This window comes from Oncorhynchus kisutch, linkage group LG29 (genome assembly GCF_002021735.2).
Source record: "Oncorhynchus kisutch isolate 150728-3 linkage group LG29, Okis_V2, whole genome shotgun sequence".
NCBI lineage: Eukaryota > Metazoa > Chordata > Actinopteri > Salmoniformes > Salmonidae > Oncorhynchus > Oncorhynchus kisutch.
Window position 1 is genome coordinate 31,725,560 of NC_034202.2, and position 14,394 is coordinate 31,739,953.

Sequence of the window (14,394 nt, forward strand, 5' to 3'; positions counted from 1 at the left end):
TATCACCCAACCCCATGTGAGCTCACCTTCCTCCATAATGACCCCCACTCCCTATCACCCAACCCCCATGTGAGATCACCTTCCTCCATAATGACCCCCACTCCCTATCACCCAACTTCCCTGTGAGCTCACCTTCCTCCATAATGACCCTACTCCCTACCACCCGACCTCCCTGTGAGCTAACCTTCCTCCATAATGACTGCCACTCCCGACCTCCCTGTGAGCTCACCTTCCTCCACAATGACCCCACTCTCTAACCACCAAACCCCGTGAGCTCACCTTCCTCCATAATGACCCCCACTCCCTAGCACCCAACCCCCCATGTGAGAGCACCTTCCTCCATAATGACCCCCACTCCCTAGCACCCAACCCCCTGTGAGCTCAACTTCCTCCAATGACCCCCAATCCCTAGCACCCAACCCCCCATGTGAGAGCACCTTCCTCCATAATGACCCCCACTCCCTATCACCCAACCCCCTGTGAGCTCACCTTCCTCCAATGACCTCCACTCCCTAGCACCCAACCCCCAATGTGAGATTACCTTCCTCCATAATGACCCCCACTCCCTATCACCCAACCCCCCATGTGAGATCACCTTCCTCCACAATCACCCAACCCCCCATGTGAGATCACCTTCCTCCACAATGACCCCCACTCCCTAGCACCCAACCCCCCATGTGAGCTCACCTTCCTCCATAATGACCCCCACTCCCTATCACCCAACCCCCCATGTGAGATCACCTTCCTCCACAATGACCCCCACTCCCTAGCACCCAACCCCCCATGTGAGAGCACCTTCCTCCATAATGACCCCCACTCCCTATCACCCAACCCCCTGTGAGCTCACCTTCCTCCAATGACCTCCACTCCCTATCACCCAACCCCCCATGTGAGAACACCTTCCTCCACAATCACCCAACCCCCCATGTGAGAACACCTTCCTCCACAATGACCCCCACTCCCTAGCACCCAACCCCCCCATGTGAGCTCACCTTCCTCCACAATGACCCCCACTCCCTAGCACCCAACCCCCCATGTGAGAGCACCTTCCTCCATAATGACCCCCACTCCCTAGCACCCAACCCCCCGTGAGCTCACCTTCCTCCAATGACCCCCACTCCCTAGCACCCAACCCCCCATGTGAGATCACCTTCCTCCATAATGACCCCCACTCCCTATCACCCAACCCCCCATGTGAGATCACCTTCCTCCACAATGACCCCCACTCCCTAGCACCCAACCCCCTATGTGAGAGCACCTTCCTCCATAATGACCCCCACTCCCTAGCACCCAACCCCCCATGTGAGATTACCTTCCTCCATAATGACCCCCACTCCCTAGCACCCAACCCCCTATGTGAGAGCACCTTCCTCCATAATGACCCCCACTCCCTAGCACCCAACCCCCTGTGAGCTCACCTTCCTCCAATGACCTTCACTCCCTAGCACCCAACCCCCCATGTGAGATTACCTTCCTCCATAATGACCCCCACTCTCTAACACCCAACCGCTATGAGCTCACCATTATCCACAATGACACACACTCCATACCACCCGACTTCCCTGTGAGCTCACCTTCCTCCACAATGACCTCCACTCCCTAGCACCCAACCCCCTGTGAGCTCACCTTCCTCCAATGACCTCCACTCCCTAGCACCCAACCCCCCATGTGAGATTACCTTCCTCCATAATGACCCCCACTCCCTATCACCCAACCCCCCATGTGAGATCACCTTCCTCCACAATCACCCAACCCCCCATGTGAGATCACCTTCCTCCAATGACCCCCACTCCCTAGCACCCAACCCCCCATGTGAGAGCACCTTCCTCCATAATGACCCCCACTCCCTAGCACCCAACCCCCCATGTGAGAGCACCTTCCTCCATAATGACCCCCACTCCCTATCACCCAACCCCCTGTGAGCTCACCTTCCTCCAATGACCCCCAATCCCTAGCACCCAACCCCCCATGTGAGAGCACCTTCCTCCATAATGACCCCCACTCCCTATCACCCAACCCCATGTGAGCTCACCTTCCTCCATAATGACCCCCACTCCCTATCACCCAACCCCCATGTGAGATCACCTTCCTCCATAATGACCCCCACTCCCTATCACCCAACTTCCCTGTGAGCTCACCTTCCTCCATAATGACCCTACTCCCTACCACCCGACCTCCCTGTGAGCTAACCTTCCTCCATAATGACTGCCACTCCCGACCTCCCTGTGAGCTCACCTTCCTCCACAATGACCCCACTCTCTAACCACCAAACCCCGTGAGCTCACCTTCCTCCACAATGACCCCCACTCTCTAACACCCAACCGCTATGAGCTCACCATTATCCACAATGACACACACTCCATACCACCCGACTTCCCTGTGAGCTCACCTTCCTCCACAATGACCTCCACTCCCTATCACCCAACCGCTGTGAGCTCACCGTCCTCCATAATGACCCCCACTCCCTACCACCCAACCCCCATGAGCTCACCTTCTCCATAATGACCCCCACTCTCTACCACCCAACCCCCTGTGAGCTCACCTTCCTCCAGCTCGTCCATGGTGGTGATCTTGCGCATTCCGTCGATGGAGAAGATGAAGCGGACCCCCTGGGGAAGGTTGATGTGGTCGGAGAGCGAGCGCGTCAGGTCGGCCAAGAGGGCGTCGAAGGTGCGGAAGCGTTCCACGGCCACGGCATACACGATGCCCTTGAAGTAGCGGTCTCCGTTGCGGTAGAACCTCACCTTCTTGGCCTTCTTCTCGTTGGTGAGGGCCTGCAGGGTGCGCGTGCGGTAGAAGCTGCAGTGGGCGCTGTGGGTGGGGCTAGGCAGCCCGTTCATGCGCCCACCCCGTGGGGTACGGGGCTTGTCGCGCTCGTCAAAATGGCCGAAGTCCAGCTCCATGGTGACAGATGTCAGGTAGGGTCCGTGGTAGAGAGGTGCTGGTTGTGCTGAGCTCTGGGAAGTCTAGCATTGGAAAAACATAACACTATGAGTTATACTGATGCTCATACAGTATAAAACTAAGGAGACTTAGTAAAGATATTTTAGTTTAGGCATGAACATCTAAAAAAGGGTTATTCAATAACAGAGTACCAAAGTGGTAAATGAATCCCTCAACATTCCACCATCTAGCTACTGTGAAATTCCCCTGCAGTGGAAATCCCTTTCCATCTCTATCCCTCTAATACAGAAGAGTACCATGCACCACAGGTGTGCTGGGGGTCACATGCAGCAAACTAAGCCAAGCCTCCCATGCCTTGCCTCCCCACGCCCCGTCTCCCCACGCCCCGTCTCCCCACGCCCAGTCTCTCCACGTCTCCCCATACCCTGTCTCTCCACGTCTCCCCATACCCGTCTCCCCACGTCTCCCCATACCCCGTCTCCGCACGTCTCCCCATACCCCGTCTCCGCACGTCTCCCCATACCCCGTCTCCCCATGTCTCCCCATACCCCGTCTCCCCATGCCCCGTCTCTCCAAGTCTCTCCATACCTCCCCATGCCCCGTCTCTCCATGTCTCTCCATACCTCCCCATGCCCCGTCTCTCCATGTCTCTCCATACCTCCCCATGCCCCGTCTCTCCATGTCTCTCCATACCTCCCCATGCCCCGTCTCTCCATGTCTCTCCATACCTCCCCATGCCCCATCTCTCCATGTCTCTCCATACCTCCCCATGCCCCGTCTCGCCATGTCTCTCCATACCCCGTCTCTCCATGTCTCTCCATACCTCCCCATGCCCCGTCTCTCCATGTCTCTCCATACCTCCCCATGCCCCGTCTCTCCATGTCTCTCCATACCTCCCCATGCCCCGTCTCTCCATGTCTCTCCATACCTCCCCATGCCCCGTCTCGCCATGTCTCTCCATACCTCCCCATGCCCCGTCTCTCCATGTCTCTCCATACCTCCCCATGCCCCATCTCTCCATGTCTCTCCATACCTCCCCATGCCCCGTCTCGCCATGTCTCTCCATACCTCCCCATGCCCCGTCTCTCCATGTCTCTCCATACCTCCCCATGCCCCGTCTCTCCATGTCTCTCCATACCTCCCCATGCCCCGTCTCTCCATACCTCCCCATGCCCCGTCTCTCCATACCTCCCCATGCCCCGTCTCTCCATGTCTCTCCATACCTCCCCATGCCCCGTCTCTCCATGTCTCTCCATACCTCCCCATGCCCCGTCTCTCCATGTCTCTCCATACCTCCCCATGCCCCGTCTCTCCATGTCTCTCCATACCTCCCCATGCCCCGTCTCTCCATGTCTCTCCATACCTCCCCATGCCCCGTTTCTCCATACCTCCCCATGCCCCGTCTCTCCATGTCTCTCCATACCTCCCCATGCCCCGTCTCTCCATGTCTCTCCATACCTCCCCATGCCCCGTCTCTCCATGTCTCTCCATACCTCCCCATGCCCCGTCTCTCCATGTCTCTCCATGCCCCGTCTCTCCATGTCTCTCCATACCTCCCCATGCCCCGTCTCTCCATGTCTCTCCATACCTCCCCATGCCCCGTCTCTCCATGTCTCTCCATACCTCCCCATGCCCCGTCTCTCCATGTCTCTCCATACCTCCCCATGCCCAGTCTCTCCATGTCTCTCCATGCCCCGTCTCTCCATGTCTCTCCATACCTCCCCATGCCCCGTCTCTCCATGTCTCTCCATACCTCCCCATGCCCCGTCTCTCCATGTCTCTCCATACCTCCCCATGCCCCGTCTCTCCATGTCTCTCCATACCTCCCCATGCCCCGTCTCGCCATACCTCCCCATGCCCCGTCTCGCCATGTCTCTCCATACCTCCCCATGCCCCGTCTCGCCATGTCTCTCCATACCTCCCCATGCCCCGTCTCTCCATACCTCCCCATGCCCCGTCTCTCCATGTCTCTCCATACCTCCCCATGCCCGTCTCTCCATACCTCCCCATGCCCCGTCTCTCCATGTCTCTCCATACCTCCCCATGCCCAGTCTCTCCATACCTCCCCATGCCCCGTCTCTCCATGTCTCTCCATACCTCCCCATGCCCCGTCTCTCCATACCTCCCCATGCCCCGTCTCTCCATGTCTCTCCATACCTCCCCATGCCCCGTCTCTCCATGTCTCTCCATACCTCCCCATGCCCCGTCTCTCCATACCGCCCCGTCTCTCCATACCTCCCCATGCCCCGTCTCTCCATGTCTCTCCATACCTCCCCATGCCCCGTCTCTCCATACCGCCCGTCTCTCCATACCTCCCCATGCCCCGTCTCTCCATACCTCCCCATGCCCCGTCTCTCCATACCTCCCCATGCCCCGTCTCTCCATACCTCCCCATGCCCCGTCTCTCCATACCTCCCCATGCCCCGTCTCTCCATACCTCCCCATGCCCCGTCTCTCCATACCTCCCCATGCCCCGTCTCTCCATACCTCCCCATGCCCCGTCTCTCCATACCTCCCCATGCCCCGTCTCTCCATACCTCCCCATCTCTCCATACCTCCCCATGCCCCGTCTCTCCATACCTCCCCATACCCAGTCTCTCCATGTCTCCCCACGCCCCACCCCGCCCCGCCGCCCCACGCCCCGTCTCTCCATACCTCCCCATCTCTCCATACCTCCCCATGCACCGTCTCTCCATACCTGCCCATACCCAGTCTCTCCATGTCTCCCCACGCCCCGCCCCGCCCCCCCACGCCCCGTCTCTCCTGAGTGTGTATAGTTTCTGCAAGATGAAGAGAGGCTAGGCCAGCCCAATCAATTACAGCCCTCACTATCGATTAGCCCACCCACTCACAGACAGACACAGAGATGTGTTAACCCTCAGCCCTTCTGTGTGTGTGGAAGCAACTGGAGAACGTTCTGCCATGACGGCGCAGCAACAAAAACACAAGCCTCGTTTAGGATGTTCCCGAGTGAACAGGGGATCAGTATTTAATGTCAGGTGAACAGAATCACTCTGCTGTATACTCAGTAGTACATGTCCTATGTAGGCATTACAACCCTTCAGTGACCCCTAAAACTAAGGCCAGTAGTTCTGAACATACACTACATACTAAACATGGCATGCACTAAATGGGATGTACAGGTCTCCTGTAGAGCGGAGGTTGCTCCGCCTGTACGTCTGTCTGTCATCTACCATACATTCAGCCTGTGTCCTTCAGAGAGGGGAAGGGAGTGGCCAGTAAGGGACTATTATTAAGAAGGCCAAGTGGATGTGTGATATTTTGGAGAAGAATGTCTCATCAGAGAGTGTTGCTGTTTGTGGTTTGACCAGGGTGGGAAACGAGACACTTTCCCTCTGGCTCCAGGATATGTGCACAGATTGACATTGATTGTCATGAGTCTTGTCCTGGAGGCAGAACTGAGCGATTTCTGCTAATGGGCCAGCTGTAAAGTCAAAATTGTCTATAATGTAAGAATTCATAAAAAGGTTAGGGTTAGCAGTGTGGTTAAGGTTAGGTTTATATTTCAAATCAGATTAATGATTTGGTGGCTGTGACAGCTAGTGACCACTCTGTGAACTGCCTCCAGGTAAAGGTTCATGACAATAAATGCCAGCATGCAATATGTGCTTAATGCGATTCTGGTTTCTGTATCTGATCTGTTCCCCTTTGCCTTACAACCATGACAATATACTCATTTTTAGGATGTGCATTTGCAAGTACCATATATCTTACATGAAAAGGCTAACAAAAATGTTTCACCACCAGGGTCGTTTTAAAGAACATATGGCAGAAACAAGCTAGAACCATCTGAATCCTCCCACACCTCGGGGTCTGAGCTATGAGCAGGCAGCAGGGGAAGTTCTGGATCTACTGTACAATCAGCATCCCATAAAGGGCTCTTGGACCAGAGAGCTGAGCTGAACATTTGGAGCATTAGTCACTGATGTAAAGTCCATGGTATCATAGTCACTGATGTAAAGTCCATGGTATCATAGTCACTGATGTAAAGTCCATGGTATCATATTCACTGATGTAAAGTCCATGGTATCATAGTCACTGATGTAAAGTCCATGGTATCATAGTCACTGATGTAAAGTCCATGGTATCATTGTCACTACACCGATGTGTGGTGCTGAGCACCATGTGTGAGGGTGTATTCACACGTTTCAGTGGATCCTCTACCACTGGGAAAGGTACATGGGGTGATCCACCCACGGGTTTACATAATCCAATGTACAAAGGAAGCCGGTCTAAAACCTTATAGCATACAAAGACTCTGAAAGAAAGAACAATTACTAAGGTGGAGGATAAAAAATGATTCAATGTTTTTTTTAAAGGGTTTTCTATTTGGTGTCTTTTGGCAGATAACATAGCTTCTGTAAAGGCCTGAGCAGCCTAGCAGGAATGGTCTCTTTCTGGGTAGTCCAGACCTCTCTGTAAAGCCTGTAGATGAGGCGAGGGTTAGAGAGCACAGCGTGCTCCTGCCAAAACTCTCCACTAACATCTGCTCTTTTTAAACACAAGCAGAGCGTTTTATCCCCTCCGCAAAAAGACAGAAGAAAAGAAAGCATGGTGGGAGGGACTGACTGACTGACTGACTGGCTGGCTGACTGGCTGGCTGAATGACTGGCTGGCTGGCTGGCTGACTGGCTGAATGACTGGCTGGCTGGCTGGCTGACTGACTGGCTGGCTGACTGGCTGGCTGACTGGCTGGCTGGCTGACTGGCTGACTGGCTGAATGACTGGCTGACTGGCTGAATGACTGGCTGGCTGGCTGACTGGCTGAATGACTGACTGGCTGAATGACTGGCTGGCTGACTGGCTGAATGACTGACTGGCTGGCTGACTGGCTGAATGACTGGCTGGCTGGCTGACTGGCTGAATGACTGACTGACTGGCTGGCTGGCTGGCTGACTGGCTGACTGGCTGAATGACTGGCTGGCTGGCTGGCTGACTGGCTGAATGACTGACTGACTGACTGGCTGGCTGACTGGCTGAATGACTGACTGACTGACTGGCTGGCTGGCTGGCTGACTGGCTGAATGACTGACTGACTGGCTGACTGGCTGACTGGCTGAATGACTGGCCAGAGACGTGTTTGCTGCTACCCAGTTCGTTACTGGAACTTTGAAATAGACAGTTTGGAATAATGAGGAGATTAGCCACTAAACGGGCAGAGAGCACTCATTACTGTGCCACTGTGAATGGGATCCCAGCAGCCATGTCTACCACCATCATAACAATGTCCCCGCCATAGGAGGACAGAGGGCACAGTGAAGGTCATTGTTGAAATGCCGTGCCCTGGAACATGCTTGGAGTCCTGCCCTGTCCAGGTCAGACAGGCAGTCTGTTTGTTCGTTTCAACGAACGTTTCGATTCCGACCATTCAGGAGTGGAACTAGCGTTTCAGTGAAACTAGCCGACTGCAGAGCAGACAAAGAAACACGTCAGAGTCGTGGGGCAGGTTGCTTCGCTACGACGACACACAAAGCCCCATTTCTAATGAATGTCATTAGCCATCTCTGTGTGATCTAATCAAAGTCAATATAATTCCTCTGTATGAGATGGGAAACGTGAGGTTATGATGACCGCACAGTAGAGCTGAATGCTAGCTGCTCCATGTCAGAACAAAGACTCACTGCACCACAGCAGTATCCACGTGCTAGAGCACAGGCACAGCAGCCATATTGTACTGTACAAGACTTGTGAATGAGGTTAGCTGCAGTGGGACAAACCCCATCTACACCTGCCTAGAATGTGCTGACACTCAAGTCTGGGCTGTCTGGCTGCATTTGTAGCCATGTTTACAAGGCAATCAGCTTCTCTGTAAAAGACACATCCGATAACAGGAACTAGTGGCTTCTTATTTTACACTGCAAGTCACAAGGTATGTCATCTTTTATCAAAGTACAGTAACTATCAGGTAAAACAGCATCAGTACTCTAGGGACAATATGGTGCTCTGTTTAGCTCCAGGCCTATCTTCAACCATCATCAATAGCCCCTCTCACTCAATTGCCCCAAAATGTCCTTCTAAACAATTCTGATCAATAACCACTCGTCAATAAGCTCACGCCCATTGTTCACAAACAAAGCATTTGTCACCGTCGCCCCCCCAAAGCTGACTCCCAGGATATGGGCCAGTAGGGTGATGTGTTGAAGTAGGCAGGAGGTGTGGTGGCTGAAGGAGGCAGGAGCAGATGATGTGTGATAAATGAGAGTCCTTTATGACAGTCTGACCTCCGCCCCACAGTCCACTGAGCCCTGGAGCCCCACAGAGACCACATCCCCTTCCTGGAGAGGACCAAAAAAACATAACAGCACCCCCTCCATCTCACATCACATGCCTCTGCCTGATGACAAGCCCTTTTCAAGTGGCCTTAACTATCCACCCCAACCCATGCCGCAAAAATAGTGTTCTTGTTGTGAGCCCCCTGGGCCACTTTCATATCCTGTCGAGAATTAGATTTGTCTGCTAAATTCCTAATGCATTGTTAGTATTAGAACGAGGCTGGAGGTGGTGCTCTCTGGGGAAATGTGGCAAAACTCGGCCTGTGTTTAGGAAAAGAGAGGTCGAATCCCAACTCTGATTCACTGGTGACGGACTGACTCTCTTCCAGAACTGCTGCTGCTGCTGCCTCACTCTGATACACAAGATTATCACACACAATCAACTCCACAAATACATTCTTAAGACTATTTGTGAACCTTGATTGATCAATCAATCATCATATGTAGATGATCAATGACTCAGTAATTAATTTTATACAGAGTGAGTCTTGAGTGAGAAACATGTGTGAAGATGTCACATGGTAAGGTAACTTTATAACACACCTCAATGCACCATGTGGTTAAATCAACTTTTAAAACAGCACATCAACCCAGTGCTCAGGACAATTATTGGATTTCTAGGTGTTAGATCTGGGCTTGTCAGTTTGACTGAACTCCCCTATCTGAAATAAACAGCCCCCTCCAGAGGGTAGCACTGTAACAGCCGCTGTTCACCATGCCCCTACCCAGAAGGTTCCACTTCGTACAACACACAGACCCTCATGTGAGGAGGGAGATGAGGTTATATCTGACCGTTGATCAACACAGTGGGGGAGTTTTACTAATGGCCACACAAAGCTTAATCACCCATTAATGAACTGGAAAACAGCTTTAACTAGCAATAAAAGGGCTTTGGCACACATTGTTATGTCAACACATTCAGTCCATCTTGGCCATTAATTAGTGGCCAAGATAACATTTTTCGGCATGAATCAAGAGCCACAAAGTCACAAAGTCATAAAATGTGATTTTAAAACTTAACCCTAACCACAATGCCTAACAGTAACCTTAAATTAAGACAAAAAGCAAATGTTTTGTTTTTTGTTCATTTTTACAATTTGGCCAATTTTGGCTTTACAGTTGGCCCATCTAGTGCAAATTGCTCAGTTCTGCCTCCAGGACAAGACTCGTCCCAATAAACATCAACCTGCCGCTAGTGAGGGTGTGTAGACTAGAGGCTGCTATCTGTGACATTTAAAGCTCTGATCTGTGCCAAGACAGACAGACAGACCCGTCCCGGGCTGGGCCAAGGCTGGAAGCAGCTTTACCAATTAAAGCCTGGCCACTTCCTGTCAAATCCCCACCTAGTGGCTGTGACCAGTGACCACACCTCGATGGCTTCAGATAAAGACATGCAGCCTAACCCCTCAACCCCTCCACACCCTTGCTATCACCCACTCTCGCTCCACATACAATGCCCACACATGGCTCTACTGCTGGGTAATGGCAACCAAATGTAGACTCCATGACTTAACAGGGGCTTGTTAACTCATTTCTGCTTAAACAATGATTGTGTTAGACTGGCAACGCCCCAATGCCAAAGGTCATGAAACTCACAGCTTTTAATGGCGAAATACTGATTATGATTGATTATGTCCTCCTCCCCTTGTCTCTTCACAGCCCCATCACACGTGTCCTCCTCCATGAAGACAAACAGAGAGGACCACATTGTCCCCACCCTTAATGCGTCTGGGATCTCCCCTCCCCCGCACACCCTGGCCCTGAGTCTGGCTGAGCTTTTATGACAGGTCCTGAGATGGGGGTAGGTCCCAGACCAGGGAGGGATGGGTTATGGGTAGTGGTACTCCTCCCGACAGACAGGGGCTGGGAGCCCATCTGCTCACCTAATATAATAGACAGAGAGGTAAATCACTGACCCTCTCCCTATGACGTCACTTAGGACTATATATGGTCTACGCTCAGGACAGCCCATTGTCTCACAGGGACACCCCCATCACTACGACTACTGTAGTGCTACATCACACACGGATACAACTACAAATAATAGTATTATTACTAGACTAATGATTCACCCCAGTGCATTACAATCATCAGGGCTCAAATTACAGGAGGGGCCCCTAAGTATGTAAAATGTCTATCCCCATAAGGTCCAGAGCACTACTCATAACACCCCCCTACAGATATGTCATTCAATCCCTGAATATCACAAATAAATGGATATGTGTAGAATAATACAAATGATCTCACCATGCTTACCTAACCAGGGCAGGCTACATCCTGCTCACAGTGCAGCAGACAGACTGCAAAGCTGTTCCATTGTGTGACTGTGACATGTCTAACTGCACAACAGAGATGTGAGGCTGGATCTGTGCTACCAGCGCCACAGCAGCCCAGATAACAACTCTGACCTGCCCGTCAGCGTCCTGCATCAAATCACCCCAAACATCCTCATCACAGCAGATCTGTGTCTCATCTAGTAACACTAAGCCAGTCTGAGCTGGTTTTAAGTCATAATTGTTTTTAAATAACAACAAAAGTTTTTCAGTACCCCCTCTAGCTTTCAGTAACAAAAAAAAACGGATCAGTTGTCCATATGCCCTCAGAGAAAAGCGGTGGGCGCCGTACATACAGATGAGCCATGACAGTTTTGTACCAACGGGTACGCGCGCACCTATAATCACCTGCTCACATAGCCGACAGCCTAAATAGGCAAAAATTCTACCAATCCTTCACAGTGTCCAATACTCCTGAACACAACAACTTAACTCACCGTCAGAAACATAATTTAAATACTGACATATTTTTTCTCCATTTAATTATGTTTAACCAAAATATAAAAAGTATCAAGGACTCACCCGCGCTGGAGCGTTTGGAGTGAGGTGGGTGGGTGTGGATGCTGCAGGATAGCGGCACGAGCTCTCTCTGCCTTTGTCTGCCTCTCTCTAGTCTACGAGCTGAGCCTACCTGACCGGCTGCACTGCTGGGTCCTAGAGGCGACCCTGCTGAACCCGCCCTAGCATGGCAATGGCACTGACCGGCATTTTGGGGTATTTCTCACAAAAGGATGATGTAAACCTTTTCAGATCTGATTTTTTTTTTTACTTTCGGGAATCTACTGTGCCATGATGAATAGTTTTTTATTCATTCAGACACCCATGCACTGTATATGCTGCCTATTGAAATTAGAAATACAAATCTGGAGAGAGAAAAAATCTGCCTGCTGAGTTGATTTGATCCCTGTGTTTTGAGAAAATGATGCCACAGGATCTTTCCACTATCTCTATTGTAAAGTAATGTGGTGTTCATAACCCCCTCCAAACAGATTGAAGTGTGTGGGTGTTGCTCCTCTCTTCACACCATCGATGTTATATTTCTAGAGGCAGAAACAGCAGGATTGTAGATTGATTTATTGACAAATGTGTGTGGGTGTGTGTGTTGGCTTCTGAAGGTAAAAGCCCATTATCTATACCACTGCCAGAGAGAAAGGAGAAAGTATAGCTCTAAAGAGCTGATGTCCTTCCAGATAAGAGGCTCTTTATATGGGAGGCATCTGGTGTGTGGTGTGAGTTTCAGGTGCAGGTGGAAGTGTTTATGAGCACCTGTGTTTAGATTAGCACCTGTGTTTAGATTGTTTAGTGTGTGTGTGTGTGTGTTAAGTTGTTATCATACAATCCCGTGTGTAATGAACTGAGACAAAGTCATCCCAGACTATCTGCATTGACCCCCTTTGCGCGAACTCTTTTGACTCATCACATACGCTGCTGCTACTGCTTATTATCTATCTTGTTACCTAGTCACTTTACCCTTACCTATATGTACATACTGTACCTCAATTACCTCGTACCCCTGCACATCTACTCTGTACTGGTACCCCGTGTATACAGCCAAGTTTCGTTACTCATTCTGTATTTATTCCTTGTGCTACATGTTAATTCTTTTTCTATTTTTCTCTCTGCTTTGTTGGAAAGGGCCTGTCAGAAGGCACTGTTAGTCTACACCTGTTGTTTACGAAGCATGTGACAAATAAAATATGATTTGATTTGATCTCTTTCAGACTAAATAGAAATGCAGGGCCTCTTTGGGGAGTATTGATAAATGTAATGGGGTCCTGTGTGTAGCTGGTGTAGAGCGTCAGGCGCAGGACAGCAGAAATTAGTAATCAACGTACTTTACTCAAAAATACAAAAATACAAGGCAAAAATTACGAGCCCACAATAACGGACCGATTTACAAAAAACAATCATTCACAAACAAACATGAGGAACAGAGGGTTAAATAATAAACAGGTAATTGGGTGAGTGAAACCAGGTGTGTAAGACTAAGACAAAACAAATGGAAAATGAAAAGTGGATCAGCGGTGGCTAGAAGGCCGGTGACGTCGACCGCCGAACGCCACCCGAACAAGGAGAGGGACCGAGGAGAGGGACCGACTTCGGTGGAAGTCGTGACAGTACCCCCTCCCCCCCCACCCCCCTTGACACGCGACTCCAGCAGTGCGCCGACACCGACCCCGGGGACGACTCTGAGGACGAGGTGCAGGGTGATCCAGATGGAGACGGTGGAACTCCCGCAGCAACGGAGGGTCCAAAATGTCCTCCAAAGGCACCCAGCATCTCTCCTCTGGACCGTACCCACCGAGGCCCGACGCCTCGAGTCCAGGATGGCTCGAACAGCATATGCCGGGGCCCCCGGCGATGTGGAGGAACCTTCCGCACCTCAGACTCCTGGAGTGGACCAGCCACCACCGGCCTGAGGAGAGACACATGGAACAAGGGATTAATACGGTAATCTGGGGGAAGCTGTAACCTGTAGCATACCTCGTTCAGTCTCCTCAGGACTTTGAATGGCCCCACAAACCGCGGGCCCAGCTTCCGGCAGGGCAGGCGGAGGGGCAGGTTTCAGGTCGAGAAGCCAGACCCGAACACCGGGGCCTCGCTGCGGTGGTGGTGTAGGTTGTAGGTGCACATGGGCGGCGTCACAAGTCTCCTCCGAGTGCTTGAACCATTCGTCCACCGCAGGAGCTTCGATCTGGCTCTGATGCCACGGTGCCAGAACCAGCTGATACCCCAGTACGCACTGGAAAGGAGAGAGGTTAGTGGAGGAGTGGCGGAGTGAGTTTTGTGCCATCTCTGCCCAGGGGATGAACGCCGCCCACTCCCCCGGCGGGTCCTGGCAATATGACTGCAGAAACCTAGCC

General features: G+C 51.8%; 1 protein-coding gene across 4 annotated transcripts in view; it reads right to left on the minus strand.

Moving 5' to 3' along the window:
• LOC109874352 (neuronal migration protein doublecortin) overlaps positions 1-12,443 on the minus strand; it is a 94,471-nt gene extending 82,028 nt beyond the window's left edge. The window contains exons 1-2 of one of the 4 annotated variants that reach the window (XM_031809330.1): positions 12,053-12,443; positions 2,543-2,966 (exon numbers count right to left, since the gene is read on the minus strand). In XM_031809330.1, the coding sequence (XP_031665190.1) occupies positions 2,543-2,903 (361 nt within the window). In that variant the 5' untranslated portion in view covers positions 2,904-2,966; positions 12,053-12,443. Of the gene's footprint in view, positions 1-2,542; positions 2,967-11,444; positions 11,703-12,052 lie in introns of those variants that run through there. The other 3 variants (XM_031809326.1, XM_031809329.1, XM_031809327.1) reach the window with 3 other exon arrangements.
• Positions 12,444-14,394: the final 1,951 nt, after the last annotated feature.